Source organism: Arvicola amphibius, chromosome 8 (assembly GCF_903992535.2).
Source record: "Arvicola amphibius chromosome 8, mArvAmp1.2, whole genome shotgun sequence".
Classification (NCBI taxonomy): domain Eukaryota; kingdom Metazoa; phylum Chordata; class Mammalia; order Rodentia; family Cricetidae; genus Arvicola; species Arvicola amphibius.
The window spans coordinates 22,141,390-22,158,230 of NC_052054.1; the positions used below are offsets into that span (position 1 = coordinate 22,141,390).

General features: G+C 41.7%; 1 protein-coding gene across 1 annotated transcript in view; it reads right to left on the reverse strand.

The window, feature by feature from the left end:
• Window positions 1–16,841, reverse strand: part of Zc2hc1b (zinc finger C2HC-type containing 1B) — a 40,874-nt gene that overhangs the window by 22,735 nt on the left and 1,298 nt on the right. The window contains exons 2-4 of the mRNA XM_038339359.2: window positions 12,869–12,930; window positions 10,358–10,477; window positions 9,422–9,560 (exon numbers count right to left, since the gene is read on the reverse strand). Coding sequence (XP_038195287.2) covers window positions 9,422–9,560; window positions 10,358–10,477; window positions 12,869–12,930 — 321 coding nt within the window. The remainder of the gene's footprint in view (window positions 1–9,421; window positions 9,561–10,357; window positions 10,478–12,868; window positions 12,931–16,841) is intronic.

Here is a 16,841-nt window from a genome sequence, read left to right on the forward strand (position 1 = left end):
CCTTTACTGATGGAGCCTCAGTCAAGTCCCTGATGGATTTCCCTATTGCTATAGACAAGTTTTACTGTAGTTTTGGTAATAGATGGTCCATCTTGCTGTGTTTATAGTAGTGCTCGTGAGTAGATTTTATTTGTACCTTTTCCACAGCTTATTTTCTTTCCTTCATGCTGGTTGACAGGCATTTTCAGTTGTTCCTGTTTATATTATATCAATAAATGTGACTGTAAGACTCTTTTATGTGTAGATTTTAACTCTTTGCATAAATGTCTGAAAGTAGGATTGCTGTGCGGATTAAACATACGACAGGAAACAGGGGAAAGTGACTGCACTATGTTATCCTTTCATTCACATGGGACCTCCAGGTGCTACGCATTCTAACCGATTGTCAGGGTTCAATCTAGTTAGTTCATGTGAGTGTTGTGCTAGTTAGACACAAATGATCTGAGAAAAGGAACCCTCAACTGAGAGAGTGCCATTATCAGGTTGGCCTGTAGGCAAGCATATGGGTCATTTTGTTTTAAGTCGTGATTGATGTGGGAGGACCCCGTCCTCTGTGGGCACCTCTATACATGTGGTCCTGGGTTGTATAAAAAGAAAGGAAGCTGAGTGAGCCTTGAGGATCCAGCCAGTAGCCAGCATCCCTTTGTGGCGTCTTATTCAGCTCCTGCCTCCAGATTCCTGTCTTGAGTTCCTTTCCTCACTTCTTTCAACAGTGACACACTGATTGGACCATGCGAGCCAAATAAACCCTATCATCCCTACGCTGGTCCTAGTCGGTATGTTTTTCCCACAGCAATAGAATGCAAACTAGAACAGAAATTGGTACAAGAGACTGGGTGTTTTTTGCTGTGACAGATGTAATGGTGGTGTTTTGGAAAGGACTGTGGAAGTGTTTGGAACTTTGAGCCAGAAAATCTCTTGAGGGCTAAAAGCTTCAAGGGCTGTTCTGTGGTAGCTTGGAAGATATGAGTTGCAAGAAACGGAGACTACAGAGGCCTGGCTTACAAAGATTCAGAGGGAAGCAAAGACTATTGGGACTATAGGTGTGGCAGGGTTGAATTTGGACTCTGTGGCTCCTGGTCCTCTCGGGAGGGAAGAATAAGCTGTGATTAGCACGAGACCAATACCACTGAAGGGAAACCTTTGCTTTGCTGGGACAATTGATACTGGTTAATTAGGGTTGCGAAATCAGTCATGATTAGGAAGAGACCAATATCACTGAGGTGAAATCTTCTCTAAAATATTTCCTCAGGGACAGCACACAGAAGCTGGGGTCCAGAGGGGTCCAAACCCGCACCCTAAACTGGCTATTAAACTTGGTAATGTGTAAGAATCTCCTACACGGTACTTATTCTGACACCCTGGAAACTACAGGGTTGAAGGTCTCAGGGAGAAAAGCTGAGACTTGGCACTGAGAAGTCGGGAGAGGCTATTGGGGAAGGAACAGCCTCAGTTGCAATGGAGACACAAACATATCGAAGATGCCAGGTCTGGGAGATGACCACTGAGGACAGTGGTCCGAGTGGAGTGGAGCCAGTCTATCCTACAAAGTACACACTGTGTGCTGTGGACCGCAGAGCTCGGCAAGTGGAACTATTCAAGCCTTTTGGAGCCCAAAAGATCATGAGTGAGTTTCAGATGTTGGGCACTGAATTTTTTTTTTTTTTTACAACGATAGACTTTGTTTTGCTTTGATCTGATGGTAATTCTGCCCTGGCTCTCCCTGCCTTGGAATTATAAAGTATGCAACTTATTTTGGGTTTTACAGGAATCCATAGCTATGAGACTTTGAACATTTTAAAAGACTTTGAACTTTTAAAGTTATATTATGCTTTATATTGTGATATAAACATGAGATCGTAGAATAAACATTGAAAGGAAGATTATGTCTTAATAATAATGTATTTGTGTGTCAAGTTGACAAAGAGCTGATTGAGCTGAGTTATGTTTGTTTTTGTCAACTTGATAGGAGTCAGGGTCATATGGGAAGAGGGGAAAAAGCCTCCGTCAGATTGGCCTGTAGGCAAGTCTACAGGGTATTTTCTTGATTAATGTGGGATTAACATGGGTTGGCCCACTGTGGGTGATACCACCCCTGGGTGGTCCTGGATTGTATGAGCCATCAGGAGCAAGCCAGTAAGCAGCAGTACTCTAGGGTTTCTGCATGAGCTCCCTCCCCGGCTTCCCTTCATGATGAACTGTAACCTACACAATGTAATGAGTCCTCCCCTCCCCAGGTTTCCTTTGGTAGTCACATTTATCACAGCAATGTAAAGCAAACTAGAAGAATAAGCGATAGCATTTTCTTGTGGCCCTAATTTGCACAGTGAAATTAATGTTAAGTACATTTTTATGTGATTGTCATTTAGTTTGTGATAACATCGCTTGTTCTTTTATGGTGAATCGTAAGTATTGTTTATATTGTCTTAACATGAGCCAGCTGGGCCACGTGGTGCACGCCTTTAATCCCAGCACTCAAGGATAGACAGGCAGATCTCTGAGTTCAAGGACAGTCTTGTCTACAGAGAGAAAACTTCTCAAAAAAGTGGAAAAAGCAAAAACAAAACACTCCCAAGCAAAACAAAGCAAAAAACCATGAGCCCATCCTCAGATGCATTCTAAGTATATGCCACCTGTCTCTAAATTGTCTTTCTATTCTTTTTACAGTGTCTCATAAAACTATTGTTAATCTTGATAAAGCCGTTTTTATCCAAACCCTTTGCTGCGGTTGTTTTGAGATAGGTTCTCACTTTGTAGCCCAGGTTCTAACTTGGAATCCTCCTGCCTCAGCCAAGGTGTGCGTGTGCCACCCCTCCCACTTGGCCAAGCTCTTTCAGCCTTGTTCATCATTGTTGGACAAGTTTTGTTTACTATTTCTCTAATTTTAATACCTGTTATACTTCTGTCAATGATCTATTTTGAATTAGTTGTTATACAAAGTATAAGATTTTATTCCTTTCAAATTGATATCCAGTTTTCCCAGCAATGTTTCCTGATAAAACTACTCTTCACTCCAATTGTCATCTCGTTTATTATTGCTGTGATGACACACCATGGCCAAACAGCAAATTAGGGAGGAAAGGGGTTATTTTGCTTACACTTCCACATCAATGTTCAGCATTAAATCTTGGTAAAAACTCAAGCAGGGCAGGAACCTGGAGCAGGAGCCTACACGGAGGCCAGGGAGAGGTGCTGCTAATTGGCTTGCTGCTCATGCCTTATTCAGCCTGCTTTCTTACCAAATGCAGAACCACAGGCTCAGTGGTGGCACACCACAATGGACTGGATCCACCCACTTTCATCACTAAGAAAATGCACTACAAGTCAGGCATAGTAGCCCAAGTCTTTAATCCCAGCACTCACGAGGCAGAGGCAGGCAGATCAATGGGGGTTCGAGGCCAGCCTGGTCTACATAATGAGTTCCAAGACTCATTTAAGCTTCTAAGCTATATAGTGAGATCCTGTCTCAAACAAAAACATACAACAATAAAAATGCACTACAGACTTGCCTGCAGTCCAATCTTACGGTGGCATTTTATCAACTGACTTTCCTTTCTCTTAGATGAATTTAGTTTATATCAAGTTTAGCCAGAACGTACTTTAAAAGAAAACCAAGCATGCCTAGGGATGATTCTCCAGCAGATTTCATGTTCTGTTTAACTGGCCTTCCAACATCACATTGCCACAAATGTTGTGTTTATAGCAAGTCTTGACAATAAGAGAGCATAAGTCCTCTGTTTTATGGGTGTCCCCCTGTCCTGCTCCGCCGCTAGCTTGCCTATTCCAGATCCTTTCAGTTTTCACATGCTTTTAGAGTTGGCTGGTCAACGCCTACTTGGCAAAGACAAGTTGCAGTTACTTTTATTAGAATTAAATTGAAACCATAGAGAATTGTGGGTAGAGTTGACATCACAACACACTACTGAGTCTCTTAAGCCATGAAAATGGTCTTTCTATTAATTTTGTCTTTTTTGATTCCTCGAAGGAGTATACTGTTTTTTATTTTACACTTCTACACAAATTTTGTCAACTATATCCCTAGTGTTTAACATGTTTATGTTATTATAAGTGTTGTTTTTAATTTCATATTTAATTGCTTCTACATAGACCACAGAAGTCCAGAATGTATTGAATTTTCTCTAATTCTAGCATCTTCCAAGAGTTTTCTGTATTTCCTCTTTAGTGATTATAGTTTGTGATTCAGATAGCCTTACTTCTGCAGTTTAGTCTTCATGTCATATGTTACATGTGTGTATATTACATGATTATATATTAAATTTTCTCTTTTTGTGCTGAGTACTATTTCCAGCATGTTTAACAGAAGTGGACAGGATGGACATTCTTGCTTTTTCCCCCCTGAGCTAAGTGGGAATGTGTTCAGTTTGTCACCATTGAGTGTGATGAGAAATAGAGATTTTTCAAAGATTCCCTTTATGGGAGAAATTACCTCCGATTTTCCAGTTGCTGAGAGATTTTCTGCTTTGTTTTTAAGATGTACAGTGTTACACTTTGTCAAACAGTTTTGCTCTTTTAAGATGACCAAATGCTTTTAAAATATTTTCTTTCTATAATAAATTACATTTATTATGTTTTTCCTTTTATTTAATTTGGATTAGTTTGCTCATATTTTAACTTTTAAAGCAAAACTTTATCAGTGTATAGGCCAAGACCCTATAACTTTGATGTTTTCATTATCATTCACTTAAAGTATTTTCTAATTCAACATGAGATTTGTTCTTAGATTCAAGGGCTGTTTAGAAATGACTATTTCTAAATACTTGGAAATTTTCCAGATAACATTTTTCTTTAATTTCTAATTTAATTTGACTGTGGTCAGAGAATATATTCTGTATGATTTCAGTTAAGAGTTCTGAAGCTGCTGTTACAGCCCTGTATGTAATGTTCCTGTGTAGCTGAAGGAAGTGTGGATTCCGCTCTGCCTGTCTATCCTCTGCTGGCTCTTGATGGCAGTGAGGCCAGACTGGTTGATAACGGCTGTATTGATGGCAGTGAGGCCAGACTGGTTGATACCGCTGCTCATGTTTCTGTAGCTCTACTCATTTTCCTGTGGCTCAGTCTATTAGTTATTATGATACGAAAGTTTCCTTTGCCTAATGCTGGCAGATAACTCTGGTTCTATGATTATTGCTTGAATCTTTCCCCAGGCTTTTAGATTTTGTCCGTAAAGTGTTTCTTCTGAAGAGCACTACCCAGCTTGGCAGTGTCGTCTTTATCTGGAGAAGTAGGGCCATTTCTGTGCTTTTGTCCAACCTGCATCTTGCCACGTGTGTTTATCTCGTGTATTTTCTGCCGCCACCTCTCTATTTCATACCCGATGGAACTCTTTCTAGGTATACCACAATGCTTTTAATGGTTCCTGTAGCAACCTCCAATATATCTTCACATGACATCACATCTATTCTTGTATGAAAACCTGAAAAATATTTTTATCCTCCTCATTCAACTTTGTGCCTTTGTTTCATTCTTTTCATTTTGCACATCAGAATCCTACCAAGAATGCTATTATTTTTGGCTTTACAGGGTGACCAAAACCCTACCGGCAGTGCTGCACCCAATAGAGACAAGGTGAGAACAGCTGCTTTTGGCCCGGTGTCTAACTAGCCTTGGAAGTGCTAGGCAGAGTGTATGCATGAGAGGGAAATAAAAGAGATACAAATATAAGGGGAGAGTAGCATTATCTGCTTGCAGATGGAATGGACACAGAATGCTAATGATTCCACAGAAGCAGTGTAAGAGCTAATGAATAAATTCAACAGTTACAGGATACGTAGTTGATATACCTACCAAAACTAAGCTGCATTTTGTCTATGCAAACAATGAATAATAAATAAAGGTAAGAATTCCATTTTCTATAAAATAAAAAGGATAAAAAACTTATGAATAAATTTAAATGAGAAAGCAAAAGACTTATGCGCAGAAAACATTGGTGAAAGAAATAGAAAAAAACATAAATACAAAGCCATTTTTGTGCCCATGCAGTGGAAAACAATATTGTTAAAATGATAATATTACCCAAAGTCATCTATGGGTTCAGTGAAATCCCTGTTAGAATTTCAAAGTGGCATTCAAAACGTGTTTGTTTGCTTTTCATGTGTGTGTGTATTCGTGTGGTGGTTTGAATAAGTATGGCCTCCATATGTTCAAATATTTGAATGCTTGGTTTCCTTCTGGTGAGACTGTTTGGGAAGGGTTAGGAGGTGTAACCTTGTCAGAGGAGGTGTGGCCTTGTTAGAAGGAGGTGTGTCACTGGGTGTGGGTTTTGGGGTTTCAAAAGCCCATGCCATTCCCAATTAGCTCTCTCTGCCTTGTGCTTGTGGGTCAAGATACACGCTTCCAGGTATGGTTCCAGTGCCATGCTTGCCTCCCTGCTGCCCCGCTCCCTGTCTTGATGGCAACAGACTCTAACCCTCTGAAACTGTAAGCACCAATAAACTCTTTCTTCTTTAAACTGCCTTGGCCTTGTTGTCTTATCACAACAACAGGAATGTCCTAAGACAGCCTGCTGGTCTGTGTGTGCACCCTGTGAGGGCAGGTGCCTGAAGAAGTTCTGTAGTTTCCTCAACTTGGAGGCACAGAAGGTTGTGAGTCACCAGTTGATGGATATTGAACCTGGGGCCTCCGAGAGAACAATAAGCACTCTTATCAAATGATCCATCTCTCCAGCCCCTAAAGTGATAATTTTTTTTGTAGAAATAAGGAAAAAAATCCTAAAATTTATATGGAATGTCAAAGGAGCCCAAAAGGCCAAAAAAGCTTTTTGTATCTGTGACATTCACAGTTTTTGATTTAAAAATTATTTTACTACTATGGTAACCAAAATAGAGCTGTACTGGCATAAGGACAGATAGAGATGAGTAGCACAGAATAGAGAGATGAAACTTTCACATGTATAGTTACTTGACTTTAAAATTTTTTTGAGATTACATTTACTTATTTGTGTGTGTATGTATAGGTGATGTGGAATTTCCCTCCGTATGCTGTGATTACCATTGATAAATAAAGGAACTACTTTGGGCCTATAGCAGAGCTATAGGGGAACAGAACTAGGTGGGTAAAACTAAACGGAATGCTGGGAGAAAGGAGATGGAGTCAGAGAAGTCATGGAGCCACCTGAAACAGACCTTGGGAACTTTACCCGGTAAGTTATGGCCACATGGCAATATACAGATTAATGGAAATGGGTTAAATTAATGTAAGAGTTAGCCAATAAGAAGCTAGAACTAATGGGTCAAGCAGTGATTTAATTAATACAGTTTCTGTGTGATTATTTCGGGTCTAAGCTAGCCGGGCAGCTGGGAACCAACAAGCGGCCCTCCTCCAACCTATAAGGAATGTGTGAAAGTCTCCTTTCACCAAGTTGAGTCCAAGGGATGGAACAAAGATTGTCAAGATTAATGGCAAGCACCTTTACACACTGAGTTACTTTGCTGGGCCCTAAGTAACTTTTAATAAAATTAACAATAATGGTTTAAGAGGGGAAGAATAGCTTTTTAAATTATTTATTTACTTGTTATGGTTGTATGCTCATTGTACAAAGTGTTGGGTTTCATGATAACCTTGCTAGTGCTGTGACCCTTTAATACAGTGTCTCATGGTGTGATGATCCCCAACCATACATTTATTTTCGTGCCTACATCATAACTGTAATTTTGCTACTGCTATGGATCACAATGTAAATATTTTTGGAGATAGAGGTTTGCCAAAGGGGTTGCAGCCCACAGGTTGAAAACCCTGATGTATGTTAGGTATGTTTCCCACATTCACTTGCTATCACCCTCATGGATGGTTTTTTTCAACCAAGAGAGATAAGGAAACGGATTATTGTTGTACAAAGGAGTAAGACTGAAGCCTTACCTTGCATTACACACAAATGCTAACTCAAAACAGACCAACCACCTACCAGTAAACCCTAGAACTTTAGAAGAAGAAACATGTTGTTGCATGGTGCTTGCCTGTCATCCCAGCATGTGGGATGGAGGTGGAAGAAGGAGGACCAGGAACTCAGGGTCATCTTTGACCACACAGCAAGTTTGAGGCCACTCTGAGCTACATGAGACCCTTAACCCCAAACAGGGTATAAGTGTTAGCGTTATACTCAGCAGTGATATTCTTGGCTATAACATGAAAAAAAAAAAAAAAACCACAACAAAGAAAGCAGTTCAAAATTTAAAATTTTGTGATTGAACTAAATACACTACAGTCCAAAGGCAATAAACAACAGGAGAATAGTTATTTGCTAATCAGACATTTGACAAGAGATTAGAATGAACTTAACTGAGTCTCTAGTGCTAACCTCCAGCTTGTTGAAAGATGAGACAGAGAGACAAGTTAAACATTAATATGACACAACAGGAAAACAAATCCACAACAGGCAACATTCTGAAAGTTAAATCATCAGACAAAGGTGTCGCAGAACATTGAAAACCGTCTGAAAAGTCAACAGAAAGCAGTGTTGGGAACTTGATTGGATTCTGGCTGGGTGGGTGTGTGGCGAAAGCCTCAGAAACATTCTTCAAATAACTTGGACAGCATGAACCTGTGTTTTGTTTAAGAGATGATTTGCTGATAATGTCAAGGATAAAGTATCTGTCTACAGCTTCACTTTTTAGAGACTTCTTCCAGGGCCATTGAGATCGTTCAGTGGGTAAAGGGGCCTACCTGCCACCAAGTCTGGCAACCCAGGTTGATCTCCTGGATCCACACAGTAGAAAGAAAGAACTCCTAACAGTTGTCTTCTGATCTTCATGTGTGTGTGTGTGTGTGTGTGTGTGTGTTACCTGATCCAATAACACACATACACATTCACACACGCACACACACACACACGCACACACACACACAGAGAGACAGAGACAGAGACAGACAGAGACAGAGACAGAGAGACAGAGAGGAGACAGACAGAAAGACGAGAGAGACAGAGAGGCAGTACAGTCCCCAATCCTTGGACTTCAGAATACATGTAAGTGATTATTGTCTTATTCTTATAGATTTGAAACTTTTCAAAATACAACATTCAGAGTAAAGAAAGCTGCGAAGCCACTTAAATCACATGACTTCAGACAGTTAGCTTTGTCAGACGATCACTCACAAACATGAAGCTGTATGTTGCCAACAATACAGAACTAGTGTAGTACTGTGTACACCTTTTTGCTCCTCAGCCACGGCGCAAATGGTGTGCCCTTTAGGTAGGTACTGACCCTACTGGGTGTGACGACGTCTCATGGTGGGGCAGACAGGAGGGAACATGCAAGCTCTGTGAACTGGAAGAAAGGGGTAATAATGTGTGCTGCGTATATTGACTTGTATAATGGATAAAATTGCCTCGATATCATTATTACTGGAGTTTTAATATGGCAAAAAGTCAACCGTGGCCCCAAAAGCAAGCCAAATATCCACACACCTGGGTTGATGGTTGGAGGGGGTGGAGGGGGAAGGGGCCTGCCCTCTTTAATGGCTAGAGTGCATTCTTTTGCTGATCGAATTGCATTGATGAAGTCCTCATGCTGTTGTCTCCAGTTAGATTTCCTCACGGGTTGAACCTGTAAGAAACAAAATCAAGCCAGCATCTACTACTCTTGGCTACATATCAACCGACAGATTTTTTTTTTTTAATAACTAGGCTTTGATTTATAGCAAATGGCGTCGTGTAATATGTAAGGAATTTTTTTTGTAGAGAAAAAAATCAGAGAAACAAAGAAACTAGAAATCTTTAAAGACAGATGCAAAATTAAAGGTTACTTTCTTAAGTTTTTGTTTGGAGACCACATTTTTATCGATCTATTTTTGTGTGTGGATATGTATACACCACAGCACACATGGAGGCATATCAGAGGAGAGCTGTTGGGAGTCGGTTCTTCTACCATGTGGTTCCCTGGGGACTGAGCTCCAGTGTCCAGGCTTGGTGGCAGGTACTTGCTGGTCCTAACTGTAACTTTCTTACTGGTATGGGTGCACCCCTGTAGTCTCAGCACTAGGGAAGCTGAGGCTGCAGGATCATGAACTTAAAGCTATTTGGGCTACATGGTCAGTTCACGGCCAACCTTAGCTGTTCGGTGAAAACTTATCTCGGAGTGGGGAAAAGGTAACTTTCTCCCCAGGCCACTTTCTAGACTTTCAGGCACTCTGATGAAAATGTAAACAGTATTCTTTTAACTACATCTGGAAAGTATCTAAAATTTATTTGGAAATCTAAGTAAGATTATACAGAAAACAGTAAAGGTGGATTATATTTAAATTCCATTACACTACCTTATCAAGCAAAAAATGAAATCAGAGAGCCAAGAAACCAGCTTAAATGTACTTTCTATATTGAGAAGTAAAGAAATCATTGGCATACCTTGGACTGAGGAGGCTTAATCACAGTGGGAATGTCAGTTCCCTGTAATCTTTGCTTCAAGGAATTGAAGGGTTTGCGTTTTTTGTTGAATAGTTTTTTACATATTGGTCCGTGTCTTTCCTAGACAAGGAAGGGTAGGGATTCGCTTTGGAAAATGTACGATCACAAAGTTTTCATGACTACATATTTAACCTCCAGGATGGTGATGGGCTAGCATCTGTAGAATTTGGTCCCTTCTCTAACTCTAAACCATGGTACAGGAAATCCATCCTCTCTCCTCAGCCATGTCAGACATAGCTCAATACCGTATTTAGGAAAAGGCCAAAGGCGCTTTATTTCCTATATTTGTGGACCTTTAAGAGGTGAAATCTAAGTTGGAAATGGAGATGCAGGCCTCTATTTTAGTAAAGCCTAGGGAATAGGGTTGTGAGTTCAAGGTACCCTGGGCTACACAGAGAGACCTGGTCTCAACGCAGGACGGCAAAACCAGATGAGTTCATCCTGGGAGGAGTTTTAACCATCAGGGGCGTGTGTCCTTCCAAGGAACTGTGGTTCTCGGGCCCCCTCTCCTAATTCTCTTTCGCTTCCTGCTTATGAGTTTTGGAAAAGTTTTGCCTCCTTTATGTTTTTACCACTACAACCATAGGACCAGAACCTAGGGCTAACTTCTCACGAGATGACACATCTAAAACGGGGACAAAATTGTCTTTTCTGTTTATAATGTGACTGTCTCAGGTATCTTGTTATAGTGAAAGAAAGTTAACACAGGAGTTAGAGAGTGTTACTTTAAATTTGATTTTATATCTCAAATTCTAAAAAAAAAAAAAAAATCAGGCTACATGCCTTTTATTCCAGCCAGTAGTTAAATGCTCAACATTTCTAAAGAGAAATCTGGAAAACACAGAACTGCTTGACATCCCTGCATAAAGTTATGGTATGGTGGTTTGAATAAGAAATGTCCCTCATAGGCTCAAGTACTTGTTGCCCATTTGGGGGCACTGTGTGAGGATGCTATAGAAGAACCTTTAGGGGTGGAGCCTTGCTGGGCAAAGTCTATTACCAGGAGCCATCTTATTTCCTGTTCATTTAGTCTGTCTTCTGTTTAGGTAATATGTGATCAGCTGGCTCCTGTTGCCACGCATTCCCCACCAGGCCAAGCTTTTGTGGCCAGGATGGGCTTTCTCTGTCCGGAGCTATAAGCCAAAGAAAACCCTTTCTTCCTTTAATTGCTCTTGATCAGAGGTTCGCGCCCCAGCAACCGGAAGTCAGCTAATGCGGTTGGTCACAGTGCCTGTAGGGCACAGCACGCGAATCTCTGTCCTCTCCTACAAAGTCACTTCATCTAGATCCCCAAAATACAAGTTCTACCAAGATCTGTGCTCCTCCAAGTCCTCCATGTTAAACTACAGGAGAGGTTATCAGATCACGTGATCGAGACAGCCTAGAGACAGGCTTAGGAGTGAGACTCAGGAGCAGGTAAAGCCTTCTTGACATTGAGTGATCCCCAGCTTGAGGGAGCCCCTTAAGTCTCAACCCCTCCCTGGTGTAGCTGGCACAGGTAACAGTGAGCTGAAAGATACTGGGAGACACTGGGCCACAACAGCCTGTATTATTCCACTGGTAGCTTCAGGGGCTCAATCACAATTTATGCAGGGCAGAAAATTTCCCAGAAAAACAAAACCTACAACCTCATTTAGGAGGTTCCTTTTCGTCCAAACCCTAAATCATGCAAGTTCAATATAGTATCCCATCATCTAAAAAATCTCCAAATGATTACATTATCATCTTAAGAATCCTTTATAAGAATTTATCTTTCTTGACTCTCTCTTTACATGACTACAGTTTACCATTTGTTTGAAACCGAAACCCCCACCCCTGCATCCCGCACCCTTCAAGTCTGAAATAATTCAAACTTTTTTTTTCAGTTTTAAAGCCTGGGAACTTGACACACGTAGTTAGTTTATATCTGGAAAATTAGATCTTGGAGCAGGCTTGTATCTATGCATTATTTTTCCAAACGGTATAAACCCCCCCTTGAAATCAGAGCGTTCCATGTACGTGGCAAGGCAGAAAACAGGAAGGTTGGAGGACTTGTCAGAATTAGTGACAAATCTGGCAAATTTGCAGCTACGAGCCAAGTTTCCAGATGCCTGAAATTCAATGCTCATTCCTCTCGACCAGCTAATTTCCCTGGTGTTTTGGCCTTGAAATTTGAATTTTTGATGCTTAAAGAAAAGGTGGAAGAGCCAAAATCTCTCAAGAGAGAGTGGTCTGTGCCAAGACCATTCCATCTGGCACGCTTTCAGGGAGACCGCGGTTAATAGGGTCACTTCTGAACGGGGCATTATCAGCCTGACTCAGTGTCCTCCAGGCCTGGCAGCCATAGGTTACGTACTTCTCCTCCCAGCCCTCTCCACATCTGTCTTTAATCTTGGCACCACTGCCTCGTCCCTGACTTGACAGTTCATTTGACTCCAATGAGACACATCTAAAAAACGTCTTTATGTTTACCAGGACATCTGCTGCAAAGCGTCTCCCACAGACTTCACAGGGAAACAGCTTCTGATTGCCATCTGCATGAGATTCGAGAGCATATTGTGTTAAGTTCAGTGGACTTGCCCGGCTGAGGAAAGACTGCAGGTGACCTCGGTCGCCTGTTGGCTCCACAGTTGTCCCTCCCACCACCTGCTTCCTCCTCCGCGGAAGAGCCTGCGCCATCCCACAAGTGTTTCTTTCCTACTTTAAACGTCTCACCTCACCAAACAAGTCAACTGCACACACTTGAGGCTAACAGAGTGCAATCATTTGCTTTGGTAGGGGGATGGCGTGCTGAGAGCTGTGCATCAGACATAAGAACAGAGGGAACATATCAGCAAAAAGTCACAAATTATCTGATAGTGACATCTTTGGGATTCTGCTTAGGCTGAAGACAGACTGTCATTGATGTCTCATGGAAAACTGGTCCCTGACTTCCCTAGACAAAGGAAAGTGCTCTCTAAGGGTCTGGAGGGGTGGCTCAGTGGGTAAGGTCCTTGCCGTGCAATCATGAGTGCCTGATCGTGGATCCCCAGGACCTAAATGAATGCTAGCATGGTGGCCTCCATCTGCGGCTCAGCTCCAGTACTGGAGAGGAGTTAGATGGGCACAGCCTGGGGTCTCACTGACTAGCCAGTCTAGAGAGACTTGGGTTCATGGGAGAGACCCTGTCTCAAAAACAAAATGGAGAACAATTAAGAATGACACATGAAGCCGGCGGTGGTGGCACACACCTCTGATCCCAGCACTTGGGAGGCAGAGGCAGGCAGATCTCTGTGAGTTCGAGGTCAGCCTGGTCTACAAGAGCTAGTTCCAGGACAGGTTCCAAAGCTATAGAGAAACCATGTATTCAAAAAACAACAATAATAATAAAATTTTAAAAAAGAAAAAGAGCAGGAAAGGAAAAGAAAAAAAGACACATGACATCAACCTTTGGCCTCTCTACCACATGCATGTGCAAGCATGTGTGCATGTGCACACACACACTTAGAAACAAGCCAAAAATTCAGTACTGCTTGAAAATATGTCAAACAAAAATCATGTTTCTATCAGAGGACTAACAAATCTTGCAAGAAATAATTAAATATACTGAAAGGAACCCATAAGCAGGTCTAATAAAGAAAAACGACAGAAAATAGAAAGAGACATTTCTAAGAAGATTAGTTACTTTAAAAAGCAAAATACTGCGGACTGAAAAGTTCACTTTTAGTACTTCTTTTTGTTTGAATTTGAGGACAAAGTTTTTTTCATTTTTTTAAGTTTCAGGTCTAAGCATAGGGGTTTTACACTGTAATAGAAATATGACTTTTACTCCACAGACAAAGAGGGACATCTTGGGACACTGGAGTCCTCAGGGAACCTGCAGAGAGCTGTGGAAGACTTACATGACACACCTGAAGATGGGCAGGGGTATGTTAATTTAAAAACTGGGATGGAGACATAAAAGGAGAGGAAGGAGAAAAGGTATTGAAGAATCTCCACCAGGACTAGTTTCAGGGGTGGGGGGGTGACAAAGATGGATGCTTGGGGACAGTGCTAAGTTTACAGGCAGGAAGCCTGAGAAGACAGCGGGTCTGTGGCTAGAAAGAGGGAGCTGAAAAAAAAGAATCCATCTTAGGAAGAAAAATGACCCCAGTCTTGGAAATACTGAGTTCAACCAAGTTGTGCAGCCAGTGGGATGTCGGGTGAGGGACGCAGATGTAGGTTCCAAGGAAGGAGGTAGAGCGGGACACCGCCAGGGAAGAAGTCGTGGAAAAAGCAGTGGAGAGAGGATCCTCAGGGAAACTTCCACTCAAGGCCAAGAAAATGATGGTGACAAGCCAGGGGAAGCAGAGAGCAGGGCCACGGAAACCAACGGGGGAGCCATGTGAAAAAGGGGAGTCTGCTTAACAGGAAGTAGACGGCAGGTTGCACAGACGTTGTTGATTTAAACAGTTTCTTCACAGGTCTGCTAATTGGTATTGTGTTCTCCGCACAGGTTATCCACCTCAGCCTACAGAAATACTCCCTGTCCTGTCCGCAACACTGGATCTTAAAAGCAATGTTTTCAGTAGTTACCCCCCTCCCGGAACCCTCACAAAAGACTTGTTAAAAGAAATAATTGATTCTAAAACTGTCATTTCCCCCCAGCATTACTGAAGGCAATGTTCTTATTCATGTTATAGTCATACAGTCATTTTTATTTGGTTCTCTCCATGCCTAGGTTATTTCACAGGCTCTTCACAGCAAACTTGTAAGACCTGGCTGGTGCTATTTTTTTATTCTCTCTTGAGAGAAAGTTAAGTGATTTCACTCAGTCCAAAAACTGCAAGGGGTAACCCTGAGATTTGGACGCAAGTCTCTGTCTCTCCAAAGAGTAAGACAAAAATTCAACTACAGGTTTATGATGTTCCGCTTAATCTACGAAGGACCTGGAAACCTCCAGAAGACCAATAATCTTTCGTTTAAATCAGTGCATTTTAATGAGTTCAAGGACTTTAAAATAATAGATATGACCCAATTAAAAACGTGGCTATGGATGGACCACTCCATTATGAACAACATTCAAGTTGGAAGCTTGTCTATAAGAAATGAGGAGATTGTCTGTCTCAACAGCTGAACCACACATGAAGGTCTATACTGTCATACTCTGAACTGATTAAAACAGAAGATTTGATTGTTACCACCTTAAAAGAATGCTTTGAAACAAGCAACATGCCCGTCAATGGGTAAAAGGCTAAATGAACTGTTCATTTCGTACCCGTACCTTGGAGCACTGCACAACAATAAAAAGGAATATACTACGGAGCCATGCAACAGCCTAAAAGGATTTTAATGCTGAGTGAAATAAAGTCAAATTACATTCTATTTGCAAAATACCCTCCAAAGCCAAAATGACAGAGTTGGAAATTAGACTTTAGATTCTCAAGCTGTAGGAATGATAGACATTGAGAATTTTGTTTTTTATTTTTTGTTATTGTATGTGTAGATGCACCTGCCAGAATGCATGTGGCAGTCAAAGGATGGCTTTGTGGAGCTGGCTCTTTATGTGGGTTCCGGGGACTGAACTCCGGTCACTGACACAGAAACACCAGCCAGTCGTGCAGCTTGTGAGCATGACTCCTCACATGCCAGTAGGCACCCAGGATTCACTCAGCACCTTGCTCGCTGACACAAGCACACAGGTGCACACACTCTAGATGCTGAAGTCGGACCTAAGGTTTCTTTAGGTCACCTCTAAGACACCAACTAAGAGTTGCAAATGTTCCCTTCAGATTTGGGTTGTGCTCCTAGTTGGTTCAAAATAAGGAAGCTGTGTTAAGGGGTATCATATTAAGTGGTTTAAAGAAAAGGGAATAATGCTTAGTGTAACTGACTGAGTAGTTAATAAACGAATAGGGATACAACAACCAGACTGTCCTGGAACTTGCTTTGTAGACCAGGCTGGCCACGAATTCACTGAGATCCATCTGCCTCTGCCTCCCAAGTGCTGGGATTACTGGCGTGTGCCACCACTGCCTGGCTCTGTGTTCTATTTCTTATTTGCACAACAGGTATGTGTTTGCATATTACATATTTTACCATAACTAACTTACTAACTCACAACTTACAAAGCACTGAACTCTTTTTCTGCCCTCTAACTAGATCAAACAGGCATGTTAAAGCAAGCCCTTGTCAACACGTAAAAACAGCACGCTCAGGGGGCAGGGCTGCTCTCCATCAAGGTGATGTGATGTCACAGTGCAGGCTATAGATGCTACATCTCTCTACAGTGCATCAAGCCAGCATGCACAAATGGCACCAGCAATGAAGACACTCAGGCTTTTAATACTAACAAAGTACCTAACAAGAAAGCTTTGAAACCAATTCGGGACAATGCTCAAACAAGACTAAAACTCAGTAGGCAGGGCCATCCGTTGGAGTTCAATTCTGGAACCCACATAAAGAACCAGCTCCACAAAGCTGTCCT